Source organism: Ursus americanus, chromosome 5 (genome assembly GCF_024610735.1).
Source record: "Ursus americanus isolate L20-20 chromosome 5, mUrsAme1.1.p, whole genome shotgun sequence".
Taxonomy (NCBI): domain Eukaryota; kingdom Metazoa; phylum Chordata; class Mammalia; order Carnivora; family Ursidae; genus Ursus; species Ursus americanus.
Window position 1 is genome coordinate 24,691,375 of NC_142131.1, and position 15,188 is coordinate 24,706,562.

General features: G+C 37.6%; 1 protein-coding gene across 7 annotated transcripts in view; it reads right to left on the reverse strand.

Annotated features, from left to right (window-relative positions):
* XRCC4 (X-ray repair cross complementing 4) overlaps positions 1-15,188 on the reverse strand; it is a 270,649-nt gene that overhangs the window by 48,471 nt on the left and 206,990 nt on the right. For 3 of the 7 annotated variants that reach the window (XM_087862012.1, XM_087862010.1, XM_087862011.1), the window contains exon 8: positions 12,627-12,751. In XM_087862012.1, the coding sequence (XP_087718138.1) occupies positions 12,640-12,751 (112 nt within the window). In that variant the 3' untranslated portion in view covers positions 12,627-12,639. Of the gene's footprint in view, positions 1-6,998; positions 7,110-11,901; positions 12,752-15,188 lie in introns of those variants that run through there. The other 4 variants (XM_087862009.1, XM_045796337.2, XM_087862013.1 and 1 more) reach the window with 2 other exon arrangements.

Genomic DNA, 15,188 nt, shown 5'->3' on the forward strand with positions numbered 1-15,188 from the left:
ATAGAAATGACCAATGACTTTAGCATGGTTCAGTTAAGACCATGATTTGGAGATTTTGAGACATTCTAAATCTAGAATGGTTCACTAATGAGGTAGAATAATACCTATGTACTAATAAGTCAACTCATGGTGAAAATTCATGAGCCTGTTTAAAAAAAAATCATCAAAGATGACATAGTTCGTTCCTTCTAAGTCATCTGATCAAGACAGATCACCAGTGGTAGCAGAGGGCATATGCTGAGGAGTGGTGGTCTGTCTACAGTTTAATTCAGTTACTATTTGGAGCTCCTTCTAGAAAAGCGGAAAGTTGATTTATAGTTATGGGAACTAAGGGAGGGACGCAGTTTAGCTGTTGACACAGTCTCCAACACTGAGGCCATCAGAAAGACCATCTCAATGACTGTTTTTCTTAGATGATGTTAGTTATAAGGAACCCATTCACTCAGTTTTATTCTATTTAGATTTGTGTTCTTACCTTGGCACTTTGGGATAGTATTTCTGAGTGCAATTGGTAGTGAGTCTATGAGATGGAGTTTCTTCTTGATAGGCACATTTCTCTAGTTTATGAATTGTGGGCCAAAAATGGAATGGTAGCTCTGAAAATAAAAGCCAGGCACAAAGAGGTTTGTTGTTAACCTTCATGAAGGGCCCTATAACAGTTAAGTGTCTCACCCTTCTGGGACTAAAGACATCATGCTTTCCCATGACCTGAAATGGAAAATCATTCCAGTGTTTCTGGGACAGCATAGAACACACACCACGTGAAGCTGTCATAAAATATTTTACTTGTTTTATCGTACTTTTTCCTCTTGCTCGTTCCCTTTATTTTGGCAGGAGGTGGGATGTGGTGACCTAAATGAGGCTTTGCCACATCTAATTTCCAGATTCAGGGACAAAAGGTTTACTCTCCTATTTAAAAACATATGAACTTCCAGAGGTTACCCAGAAAGAGTCCCACTGAAGGCAAGTGTCCTGTCAGTTTTAGCATGGTCTGCAACAATTTATTGGAATGGAATTTCCATTACCTCTTGAGCAGATTGGTCACATGAAGGAAATTTACAGTACCGTAAGTGGTATTTCCTGAGGTGATGGATCTCCCGTCTAATAGCCTCTGAGCACAAGTCTCATGAAGCATAATGCTTTCTGCATACAGACTTGTAAGTGCCCACTGCAGATTTCACCAAATAAGCCTCCTCTGCATACAAGGTTCTAAAAGTCTATGGCAGGCAATTCAAACAAAACTGTGTTCGCTTCTCTTCACTTTTTTCCTACGCTTACACCCCTGGGTTTTTGTTAACATTTTAAAAAAGATATTTAAAACTGCACTTCAGCCACCTTGTAAAATGAAAGAGTACATTGTCCAGGCACCAAAGGTACACGTCAGTGCCTTTATCAAATTCAGGGTCCTGCTCTGCTGCACTAATTGGAACCATGTGTTGAAAATGCAAGACAGGATTTTTTCAGCTGTTTTTTAATTAAATGGAATAAAATAAGGACTAAACCTCACATTTCTTTATAAAGAGAGACTGCTGGGTTGTTCTCTTCGCAGGACTGATAGATGATCCTGAGTGGCGATGCCGTCCGTGTCAGGGCTCCAGGGCCATCAGCAGTCATTGTAATATTTAAGATATTCTCAAGGATTCTATGATATAATTCAGCCACATTCAGAGAATGTATGGTTGTAAATGCTTCTCTGATAAGGAGAGAAAGGGAAGTGATAGAAAACCTAATTATTTTCAAGTACACTGGAAGACTGACTCATGAAGATTCTTTTTTATATTTTTATAAAGTTCAGCCACTGCAAAAATCATCAGTGAGGTGGAAAAAGTGCCTCCTCATACACTTGCCCACTGAAATCTATGGAGAAACAGTGGCCAATATGAGTGTGTGTCTACTAGAAAGACTGTGAAAAATACGGTCTTGAGTTTTCTGCTGAAACTTGAAAAACAAAATGTAATTTGATTTTTTCAAAAGTGTTATTTCTGCCACTTTATTTTGGGGAAAAGGATACTCTATACCTTTTAATTGTCCTGGGATCAAAATCCCAGGGAATAAAAGGTTAGTTCACAATGTCTCCTTTCAGGATTTAAGCCCCTCTTTCATGATGCTTTACGGTATTTCACATCCACTGAATGGCACCAGTGTATTGAACTCTACTCCCTCCCTCCTGCACAAGTTCTGCATCCAGAACCGGTACCTTAGCATAACGTGTTGAAGCCTTAGGAAGGAGATGTGAATATTGCTTCCAATAGCACAGTGGCACCTAAGCCTCCAGCAAGAGGTGTAAGATGTGAATTAATGAAGACAGCAACAGCAATTCCTCCAAAGGTGTGTATAAGCCGCATTCCGCCGGACATGGGAATGTCAAAACAGGGCTGGGAATTTCAAGAAAGGAGGCCAATTTCACAAGAGGTTAAAAAATCCTGAAATCACTCTCAAAGGAAATGATGAAACCACTCTTACTTGTATCAAAGCCCAAAGCCCGGGCACTAGAAAGGGGTCTCTCTGTTGTGGGCCGACTGTGTCACTCTACCATCAGGAGTCTTTCAACTTCCAAAGATTGTTGGAAAAGTTTAATCTGTGGATATTGCTTGGTATGAAGTGGAGTTTGACAATCTTCCAGACAGGCTGGGAACAGCATCAGAGAGTTACACAACCTGCAGAGAAGTGGGAGACCTCTGGGTGCCTGTGGTTTTGCCCTTGTGTTGCCTTCAGATTGCTCTTTCAAAAGCACAAATTGCATCAGGTCACTCCCTTTCTTCTCTTAAGATCCTTCTATAGTTGTTCATTCGCATTAAAAATCAGTGAGGAGCCACGCTACCTTCTTAGCCTCACACTGCATCTTTTTTTCTCCCTTCACTCCAGCCACAAAGCACTGCTGATGCCACATTCTCCCACTCCTCTGTGCCTCACACATGGCCAAGTGTACCTCAGCCACCTGGCAAATCCTCAGTTGTCCTAGAAGTTCAGCTAAACCTTCGTCCATCTCTTCTCTTAAAGTTTCCCTTGCCCACAACCTCTTCCTGTAGTCTCCCAACAAAACAAGTGTAGGCTGATTCTTCCTTGTGCCCTCTGAGCTTCCTGGGCTCCTCTCTTAAAGCATTTGTCACACATCTTGACTGGCTGTGTACATGTCTGCCTCCTTCCCTGGTCTAGGCTTCCAGGCACTGTGAGACAAGATGGCGTTACTCATTCTTATATCCCCAGTGCCTGGCATAGAGCTTGACACAAAGTGTTCAGTAAACATTTGATGACTGAATAAACACATACACATTAGGATCTGCATTCTTCTAATCACAGTTGAGAATTTCATGTAAGCTGAAGGACACAGGACAGATTCCCATGTCCTTGCACAGACCACAAATTTCAAATTCTTGAGATGAATGATTACTGACACATAGGGTGGTAACAGTGAAAACACACATTGAGTTACTATCACTGAAAAAACTTTACTTAACAGTTGCTGATTGCAGGCAATTATGAAAGTTATTGATATCATATATGGTAGGTTAGGGCTATAATGGAAAAATCAAAGGAAGAGAGAAATGGTCTTCAGAAATGGCAATATTTTATATAGAATTCCTCAAAAAAATGCTAGTATTTGTTTTATTAAATACTTTCTTTTTTCTCTCACCTTCCTCAAACGCCATCATTCTTGCAGAACATAAAATTCTTGTTAAACAAGCATAGCCTTTGGATGACACATCATTGAGTCTGAAAATCTGTCTCCATATCAGAAGTAACCACACTTTGAGATTTCAAACCATAAGGAAAGACAACCAGTTATTGACAACACTGAGTTGGAATTTTATCTTTTGGGGGAGAATATGAATAAATGAATTAATGGATAAATACATAAACATACTTAAAGCTCTGGGATATTTTTCTTTTCCGTAGATAGCACTTGGGGAGACACTTACAATGTTTTCCTCTGGAGTTCTCCTTTTTTATACTTCAGTGGCAAATCTGCCTCCCTTCTGATGGTCATAGTATTTTTTGAGATAGGTCAATACCTTCAATTAGGTCTTGCTTTGCTTAGAAGTCATGTCATGTTTTTAACATGACATTATATATATGGTGGGGGCAGACAGTATTATTTCAACACTTAATACTAGGTACATGTTACATGAAAACATGTCACATGACTATTTGATAAACACATGGGATGACCAAAATTAAGAGAGAGCTAAACAGTTCTTCATAATAACAGGAACTGGGGGGAAAGCTGAGAAGGGGATGGACAGTATGGCCGGAAGTTGGACTCTAAGGTGACATGTTGCCAATGGAAAATTCAGGCAGTAGGAAAGCCAGAAGACTTTAAAGAACAGAGTCACGATACAATCAAATACAAATTGATCATTTTCTTTGAGGTAAACTACCTCTCTCTGACCCAAACCTTTAATAAATTTCACTATACACAGAGATTTCTCAGTGCTTTTGTCATGGAAGTCAAAGGAAAGGAGGGGAGTTCCGTAGCTGAGTTACCATGGAGCAAAGAAAAAAGAAAATCGTTTTACTGTAAAACATAAGTGAGACTCTGAACCCAGGGGAAGGAGGAATTCAGAGCAGAAATGGCCATGAAAATAAATCCTACAGGAATTCACAAAAATCTTGGGAAAAACATGAGACTTCAGAAAGGACCAAGAATGGGGAGCTTGAGCTAAGAAATTTCAGAGAGAGTCAATTTAGCTGATATCTGGTTTTACGTAACTGTACGCTGATCCGTTATACGCTGATTTGATAGTGTAATAGTGACACTCATGACAAGGGCTTCTATACAAGCTTCACTTACTGTGCAGCAGGCACTGTGCTAAGTGCTTCATCTGCATTAGCTTATTTAATTTTCATTGCATGGATGAGAAAACGTAAGTTCAGAGAAAATAAATATGTTGCCGAGACTCAGACAGTTAACAGGTGGCAGACATAGTGTAGAAACGTGGCTTCATCTCATTCTCAAATCCACATATATAATTCCTACTTACTCTATTAGCAAATTCCAGCCGGAAGACACCAGATTTTTGTGCCATGTATATACAAAAAGCTACCACAAATGCAAAGCTGTCACTGTATGTTATTCTATATGAGTTTTATTCATCAGCTATTGTCAAAATACCATTATATAACTAGCCCAAATCTCAGTGGCTATGAATAGCAAGCTATTTTTCTCATGCTCACAGTCACCATGGTTGACTATAGTTCAGTCTATCTAGAATGGGGTCAGATGGATGGCTCTTCTAAAGGTTTCAGGGTAGTGAGCTTGACTCCAGATTAGGAATGAGTCCAGTTCTGCTCCATAACCCATCAGGGGCCTAGGCAGGAGGGACGGCAGCTACCTGGGGCATGTTTCTCTCACAGCAGAGATTAGAAGCTCCCAGAGGAAAAAACAGAAACATGTAATATCTCTTAACATCCAGGCTCAAACACTGGAATATTTTTATTTCACCCACATTTTATAGTCCAAAGCAAGTCAAAGGAGTGGTGGTGGTGGAAAGTAAATATTTACTAACAATAATTTAACGTTCCATAGTAATCTAAGTACCCCTCTGTAAACTTAGTTCCTCAGAGAGATATACTGTCTCTCTTAAAGGAGCAGAACAAGATTGTTTCCAATCTTACTCAATAGAGGCTCTGAAAAACTTCAGATGAATTCCCTAAATGTTTGCAAAGCACGATGACAAAGCACACTGCTCCCATCGCCACCACCAGCATCTCGTCCTCATAGGGGATCTAGAAGTCTCACAAGTTTTTCAATCAGATCTCATATGAGAGAAAGAGAGACAGAGAACCCATTGTCATCATATAAGAATGCTACAACTTGATGGTAGTCTTTTCACTGTTTGCTAAGATCAAGAAAAAGTATACTGCTTTGTATTCTTTAAAGGATTAGCATACACATTAATCTACCAATGGTGGCAACCTGACGACACCTTACACTTAAAGCTCATTTTCAAGTAAAATGTACAGTACTGTCCTATGTTGCCAAAGATCCTAGACATTTCATACTATCACTAAAATCCATCGATGAAAAAAAAAATAAAATCCACCAGTGATTTGAAGACACATCTAATGTAGGTAAGATCTTAGCTATATATAATGGCATTTTAATGATTTTAAAATTTATATTATAAAAACTATATAAATTTTAATTATAAAAGTGGTTTTACTTTCCCCTCATATTCCAAAGTTCGTCTATACCAATCTAGATTAAAGCTCACTTGAAATATTCTTTTAATGGTAGTGTTAACTCATGACAACTTGTTAATTGAAGAAAATAAAACAATTAAAATGTTCAGTGGAGAAAATATTTGATTTCCTTATTAGTTGGGTACCCCTTTTTGCTTTGCTTTAAAGAACCATTTCACTAATAAGACCTCAGAAAAGGGAGTAGTAATTCTTAGAGATATGCCTGTACTGCAACCGGCTCTGCACCACAGAAGGACCTGAGGCTGCTCCGGGCCCTGGCTACTCTCCCAGTCAGTCTCACCTCTGCTCTGCTTTCTCTTTCTTCTAATCCATCTCGGTTCCAACTTACATAGCGGCTTTTTCAGGGAACTCAAGTTTGGCCACGCCATGAGGGTCCCATTTCTTTCTCTGGTCTAGTAAGCTAGGGCTCGGGTCGGGAGGCAGGGCAGGGGCAGGAACATAAAACAAGGGTACTATATTGGAGGCCCCTTGTACACCACCTCAAAATCCTCTGGGCCCCACCTCAATAGCTGCCATTTCTTTGGCAATCAGATCCAGGCAGGTTTTGCTCTACTTCAGGCAATAACCATCCCTGTGCTGCTCTTGTCTCCTGTCTGGGGCTTCCCTGAGACTGCAGCTTTGGTCACCTGCAAGAACCTGCTACGTATTAAACGGGGGCCAAGTGAAATATATGGGAACAAGGCTTTCAGGACACCCTTTAGCAATGGAAACAGCAACCCACGGATAAATACTTCTCCCCTTCTCCCCTTGGATGTACAGTCCTGAGACAACTTTCAGAAGGTACCTCAGAAGATCCTGGCGGCGTGGAGCATGTCATCCTTAGGGCTGGCCGCCTTGATACGGCATCCTTGCACTGGTTTCTCCTCCTTTCCTTTTAAATGCTTCCAGTCCAGCACTCCTGCTCCCTGAGATCAGATTCCCAAATAAATTGCCTGTATGCAAGCCCTTATCTAAGGCTCAGTTTTCAGAGGAATGTAGAGTTAAGACAGATTCCTACAAGGGTCTTGTACGAGCAGGTTCCATAAAAATTGTCTACTCCACCTACGTATATTTGCCTGGCTGTGTTATTTCTAAGATAGTAATTAAGTTGGAGACTGTCTCTAAACCAAACATAAGTAGTTCAGGACTAACCTATGTTCTCTTTACTGAAACAGTAGTCACCAAAATTGCTCCTGCTCTTAATGAGAATAGTGCAGGCTCCAATCTCCCTCTCCTTTCCTGAAGAACCAAGAGCCTTCAGGGACAAAGAGACCCTCATTCAGAAAATACAGTTCCCTGTGAGATTTTGAGATGAGAGTTTAGGATGAAGGGCCTCCAAAAGAGGGAAGAAAAATAACATATGAACAATTAAAATTTGTAATGAATCTTATTCGCATGCACAGGAAAATGAGAAAGTGATGATGATAGTTGGTAAATGAAATGACACGTGGATAACTGAAAGGGAGAAAGTGAGTAGAAAGTAGGCTGGAGAGTGTTTTAGGTGGACTAGATCAGCAGTGGGAGTTAGTAGATGAGAGGACAGGAGATGGATGGTCAGTTATGAAGCAGGCACAAAATGCTTGTCATGTATTTTTCAAGGTACCTTTTTCTGATTATCAAAATATGGACAAAATCACTGCAGGCTTGCTCACAGAACACTTGCAAATGAAATCTGCCCTCCTGAAAAGCACGCATTGGAAGTTTTCAGAACAGCAGTGAAAAATTTCATTTCAGACAATAGCTAGAAATGGATAGTTTTTTTTATTACTATCATTCTCCCTTACAAATTGTGTTAATACCTATGTTTTGCATTTCCTGATGTATAGGCAAATTCATGAGGTCGTTCATGAATTTAGATCCAGCTATTTAATTTCACTTTATTAAAAATGGATTCTATAAATAACACTGAGTGCAAGAATTAGAGACACAAAAGGAAGAGGGTTGGCTGCTTCTGGGCAGTATCTGTCGAGGACCCATTGACTGGTTTCCTTTCTCATTCCCAGATATCCAGAAAGGGCCCCATGACCTCAAGATTTCTGGCACTATATATCTTCCCACAGAAATGTCAGCTTGAAGTATAGAGCTCAATTCTTATTATGTCTTTATTACATAACTTAGTTTCACACTAAATCCACCTGGCCAATATTCCTTCCAGGATGCCTTCTAACTTTTGTCTCCTTCATTCTATGGACTCACAATTACAAACTTGAACATTAACCTCAAATCCCTACCTCCACTACCCTCCGCACTCTCTCTGATCTGGCAGATAGCTTCATCCTCAGTTCACTGTCCCCAACCCTACCAATTTCTCTTACCCCCCTAGCTGGATCTTTTATCTTCTGTGGATCTTCACCCATAACTTTTAATTCTTTGTTCTTCTCTTTATGCCACTCATCCTCCCATGCCTTGATATTATAGTTCATCACAGAGTGGTTTGGGGCCCCAATCTTAACCCCCTTCCATATACTTCCACTCTTTGAGAGCAGGCCCCAAATTTCACTTACTGGAACATATAAGCTCCACAGCAACAGAGCACATGTATCACTCATTGTTGCACCTACTGCCCAAAACAGAGACTGACACAAATGCTTAACAAATATTTGGTGAATGGATGGATTTATCCTTTAATTCTTCACGTGGCCCAGTTCTGTATTTTATGCATAACTGATCCTTTATAAACATTTGTTGAATCAAATCTACCCAATTAAGAGCTACTTGGCTCTAAAACATAGGGTCTAGTATTTTATAAATTTGAGTTATAGGTCACTAAGAAAAACTTGTCTAAGGTAGTTTCCTGACCTTTTAAAACTACATAATAAAGACATCTCTTCCCGAGATGGGACTTTTTCTTTCATGAACTTCCCTAATGGGGCCTAGGTCGTACCATCTGATTATAGACCAGAGCCAAGAATTATACATTTTAAGTTGGAAAAAACTTCAAAAATGCAAACACCTTGTTTTACAACAGAGATCAAAAAAGGCCAAAAAAATAAAAAACAAAACAAAAGTCATGCTGTATTGTAACTTAATTCTTGTGCTTTCCATTTCAGTGTTTTCTTGAAACAATCTGTTTTTGAGTACAGACAACAGAAAAATGTGAGGAAAAATCATGGCATAGAATGACCAGATATGGATATCTTAACACCAAACCTATAGGTATCTGTCCACATAACACAAAATGTAAAACTATCCCTTCAATTTCTCCACACTAGATATAAAGGAGGGAACCATAACTATGGACTTACTATGCTCTGTCCTAACCAGCTGAATCAATCTGACACACAATAATGGTTGAAAAGAGCCACTGCCCTGGAAAAATACTATCAAAATTTTGTAAATATTATGAATTTTATAGATTCTGTTGTTATAATTACTAGGAAAAACTCTTTGAACATCACTCTCTCATCTCTAGTGGGTTAATAGCCAAAACTGTCTTCTTCTTCTCTTTTACTTAAAAAAAATTGTACATGTATGTGTACACACACACACACACACACACACACACACAGCTGTATATTAATTTTGGTTATTCAGATGAGATGACATTATTTTGAGATTCTGGTACTTTATGTACAAATTTGGAATTTCCCCCTTGGAATATTCCAAGACAAATCTCAGATTATATGAAACTCATTATTATAGTGTAGTTCCTATGTAACTGAGTAGAATTTTAGACTTATAAAGTCTATAGACTTATAATTATATTTTTATATTTTACATATTTACATTTACATTTATTTTAAAGTTTTCCCTCTTCAATGGAAGCCACTATGGAAATAAAAATGCAGTAAAATTTCTATTTAGAATATGCTGTTGTTCCACTGACTTAATAAAATACTATTTCTGATATCAACAATATGTGTAATTCTTTCTCGTTCACTCCCTGATCAAGCCTACATGCACACATATTTTTGCATGTATTATTTATAATTAATCATAAAAGGTACTTGAGCTTTCTCAACAATTATTTCTTTGTATCAAATCAACTGACTAAATTTCAACCTTAAGTTTCTTTTCAAAACAGTTTAATAACTTAAAGAAACATTTTGAGCGCCTACTTTGTGACAGACATGCATCTATTCATCCAACAAATGCTTACTAAAAGCCTTTGTGAATCTAGTCCTATTGCAGGAACTGGAAATAAAGAGATAAAACAGATGGCTATGCCTCTGCTATGATGGGGCTTATTTCCTACTGGGAGACAGAGAGATGAAAAAATTATTCTAGGTAGTAATATGCACAGTGAAAAAAACACTCCAATGAGACAGTGACTGGGAGTGTGCTCATCTTTAGAAAGGGTTTTCAGGGAAAGCACCTCTGAGGAGGTGACATTTGGTTTGAGACCTGAAAGATGAGCAGAAACCAACCATATAAAGATGAACATTCTGAGTGTTAGGCCCAACAATACAATGGTTCTGAGATCTGGCCTACTTGAGGGACAGTAAAGAGCAAGGCAAGCAAAGAGAAAGGAGCAGGAAATCAAGGAGAGAGATAGGTAGAGGCGAGATCATATCAGACCTTATACGCTGTGGTAAGGAGTATGAGCTTTATTCAAAGGGCAATGAGTAATTACTATTGGAGGGTTTCGATCCAGGCATGAAATGATCTTACCCAAAATTAAAAAAATTCAGTTTGTTTGCATTGCAGAGCAGGAGATGAGCAGCGAGACCAGTCAGGAGGCAGATGTAGCAGACACAGAGAGAGTAGACAGAGTCAAGTTGCAATTTGGAAGTAAAAATACCAGGATGTGGGAGAAGAGGGAAGCAGAGGCACCAGGGAGGATTCCTGGGCTTTTAGCCTGGAGCAACTAGGTACGTGGTTGTGCAATTTGTTGGATGGGGAAGACTGGGGCAGAAAACGGTGGTTAACACAATCAGATCTCTGCTTTAGATGTATCTAAACATCCAAATAATCATCCAAAGCAGACAGATGTACTCAGTCAGATTTTTAAGAAACTCCTTTTGTGATAAATTAATGATAAAGTATATACCTGACCTTTGAACAACATGGGTTTGAACCATGCAGGTCCACTTATACACGGATCTTTCACAGTATATTAGTTATATGTATTGTCTCTTCCCTAGGATTTCTTAGTAACATTTTCCTCCCTCTGGCTTAGTTTATTATAAGAATGCAATATATAATATATACAAATACAAAATATGTATTAATTGACTTTAAATTATCAGTAAGGCTTCCAGTCAAGAGTAGGTTCTTAGTAAAGTTTTTAAGGAGTTAAAAATTATACACAGTTTTTTGACTATGCAGGGTATCAAGTGCCCGAACCCCTACAGTGTTCAAGGGTCAACTGTATGTATACATATATGACTATGGAAACAGATTTTGGAGATATTAGTATATAAAAGGTATTTAAAGTCACAGAAAAGCGAGGGAGACAATGCAGGTAATGAAAAGAAGAAAGCTGAAGATTAAGCCCGAGGCACTCAAACACTTCACTGTTGGTCAAGGAGAAAGACTCAGGGGCCAAAAAGAAAGAGGAATACAAACAGCCTACGGTACTGCAAAAATCAGATGAAGAAAATGCTTACTGAGGAGAAGTGATTGACTACGTCAGGTGTAGCTGAGAGGCTCAGTAAGATGAGGACTGAGAATGGAACAACCATTGAATTTAGCAACATAGTGGTCACTGTTAACTCTGAGAACCACGGAGAAAATGATGTTCAACTGGAGAGAAATGAAGACAAAATGAGAGGGTAGTAGGTAGAAATAGTAAGTATTTTTTTTTTAATTTGCTAGATGTTATTGAGGATAGATAAATATCCCAAGACCCTTGTTTTCAAAGAAGGCCCTTAATGTATAAGTAATCTTTCATCAACAATCACTGAAAAATATGTCTTTGGTTCAAAAAGGGGTTACATTTACATTAATAAGCACCTTGCAAAGCCTGTTACTATAAAAAAGGAAAAAGCTAAGCTAAATAACATATTTTATTAAAAACACAAAATCTTCAATGCATCAACAATTTTGTCATCAGATTTTGAGATTATTTGTGTACAAACCAAAAATAAATTTTATACATCACTTCACAAATTAAAATGCTCAAACACTGTTCAGAATAGGACTATTCAAAAAAGAACTGTAGACATTTTCTTTGTCCTATTTCCAAAATCTTCCTAGACAGGATGTTAGACAGCTACCACATATAATATGTGTGAATTAAATAGGATAAATGTGTCCTTTGCAATAAAAAGTCTGAGATTTTATGTAATTATAGGCATGTGAATGAATAGTTTAGAATAATGTACCACTGTCATCAAATCACATCTTCATATACATGTATAATCCATTTTGCACAATGAATTCAATTCAGTGTGTATGTAATTAAATTGTAAGGTACAGTAATAGCTGCTGCTGAGTTGAAATCTTGCTTTTTTAGTTTAAAGAAATGAACAGAAAACATAATCTAGTGAACATCAAAGTACCTTTTTGAGACAGTTAAATCTCATCAAAGAGGTCTTCTGAACTACTGTTTCTTAGAGTTTCTAAAGACATGTTTTCAGCTGAGCTGTGCTCCTTTTTTGACGTCTCAGGCAGTGGAGGACCAAGCCTAGAGTAAAAAGAAAATCAGGAGAATTTTATTCTAAAAAATGCCATATAGGGTAAAAGAAAATTAAGAGATACATAAGTGAAATAAAAGTTACATTCTATTTCAGAGTTGGTTTAGAGATTCATTTCCCTATGTTGCATTAACATAAAAAAAAGAGATGAAGAGAATTTAATTACTTTAACTGCTTTAGGATTAATCTGTCTCTATTCTGAGCTAACAGAAATTCAAGGGCCTACAACAATACTCATAATTAAGGTCAAGAAATAAAATATCCTCCGTGTTGTCAGCCTTTTTATGCCAAGATACAGAAGGTCTATCTCTCAAGCCATTTCTTTAATAATCCCATCACAATTTACAGCTTCCTTTGGCTCCCTTATCTTCTACCTGTTAACATGCATTTTAATCTCTTAATATCAGAAAGTTCTGATCACATGAATTTTCTTTAGTGGTCTTTCGATTATAAGTGTATATAACTAATAATGACTTTACATTTTAGCAGTTGTTGATGAAATGTTGTTGGTCCACATTCACTTACTGAATTTACATATCTATTTAATAACTGAATTTTATTCCATTTCGATATTGGGAGTTACATCAATGGGCTGACCTCTGTATTTATGTAAATGTTCTCCTTCAGTCCTAGGATAAAAGGGATGATGATCACAGATTGTTAACTGGACTTGTAAAATGGTAAACTGCAGGGTAACAGCTCAATCAGAAAGACCCTTGTATAAACCTTGTCAGTGGTTCTTTGTGGAACCTAAATAAAACATGCTTAATACTGACAATTAGAGGTGGCCTCAGGGGCAATTATGACTAGGCTGAGTCACCCCACTAAAACTCAGTAATGCCCCCAATTTTGAAGGCAGAGGCGGAGTCACGGCAGCTAGGTATGGCTGAAAGAGAACGGGACTTGAAGTCAGGACACCTACATGTGGATCCAGGTCTATTTCTTCTTAGCTATGTGACTTTAGACAGGTCATTTAACCTAACTAGACTTCTGTTTTCAAAACTGCAATAATATTTGCCTCAGAGTGGTCTAAAGATTAAATGAGGTGTCATGTATGAAAATGCTTGTAAATTCCCACAAAACATTAGGAAGCTATTATAGTTTTATATAGTATTATAGCCTCTAACACTGCATAAACTACAAAAAAAACCAAAACCAAAAACAAAAACAAAAAAACCCACTCTGGCTAATAATAGCTTCTTTTAATTTAAAAGGATAAGCAATTAAAAATCCCCAAACACGGAGTTTGTTTAGATTATGAGTATTTCAAAAATTCAGCACCCACACTTAGTCGCACAGATTATTAAAAATGAATCTGCCACAGGGTTCTCCTTGCCCTCTTGGGTCCTCCTTTGCCTCCTGACTGCACACAATTAACCGTGGTTGGCTGCCACTAGACCTGCAACGTGTTCTGTCTTATCCTGAGCACGCCAAGTTCAGGCAACATTATGCTCACAGGAATGCCAAGGTGCTAGGTATTAATGCATTATCAAGATGACAAGTCCTCCCTCTGGGAACTTTAATGTTAAAATTAACAACAAATAAGGACACAATTATTGTAACATATAATTACAGATCTAAAAATATATTTCATAGAAAGAGAAAATGATACAGTACAGAATAAAAGCATAATTATTACATGTATAAGTTTTCAAAGTCAACTAAACATATTTAAACATTTTTCCCTGGCCCAAAATGTCTCAGAGTTGCTTTTTCTCCTCCTGGCAAAATGGAGAATTGATTTTTTTTCAACTGAAGAGTCAGACCTTGAAAAGTCTCTAATTTTGTTTGTAGTTTACAGCCAGAACACAGAGATCAATCCATTTAGTTTTTTTAAAAAATGGCGTAAGACAAAAGGACCACTCTGAAGTGACAAGTCCGAAGGACATGGAATTCTAGTGCTCCGTTGATGATTCCCATCTCCATCTAAAGTCACAAGGAGCTCAAGCATTAGATTTTGACTCTTTTGTTTTTAGTGCCTAGTACATAATAGATGTTCAACAAAAGTTGTTCAATGGTTAGAGATCATTTTTCTACAGCTTTTATATCTGTGGTAAGTGAACAGAATAAATTTAGAACTCTTCCCACATCCAAAAGAAAAGTTTAATTATTTATATGTCATAAATATTTTAAGACTTTTTATAAATTCTAAAAAGCATAAAGAAGAAAATAAAAATGTCCATCATTCTATTTTGCATTATTTGTATTTTCATGGTTTTTATTTTCACAAAAATGGGATTGTTCTAATATATAATTTTGTTTTTAGAGAATATTTTTTACTCTACTATTAGCAATTTTACTCTACTATTAGCAATATCTTTGCATGTGAAAAGATACATATATCTACATTAATCATTAATTTTAATTTGGTTGTACTAACCATTAATCTAGTGATGGACATTTGGGTTGTTACCATTTTTTAATGCT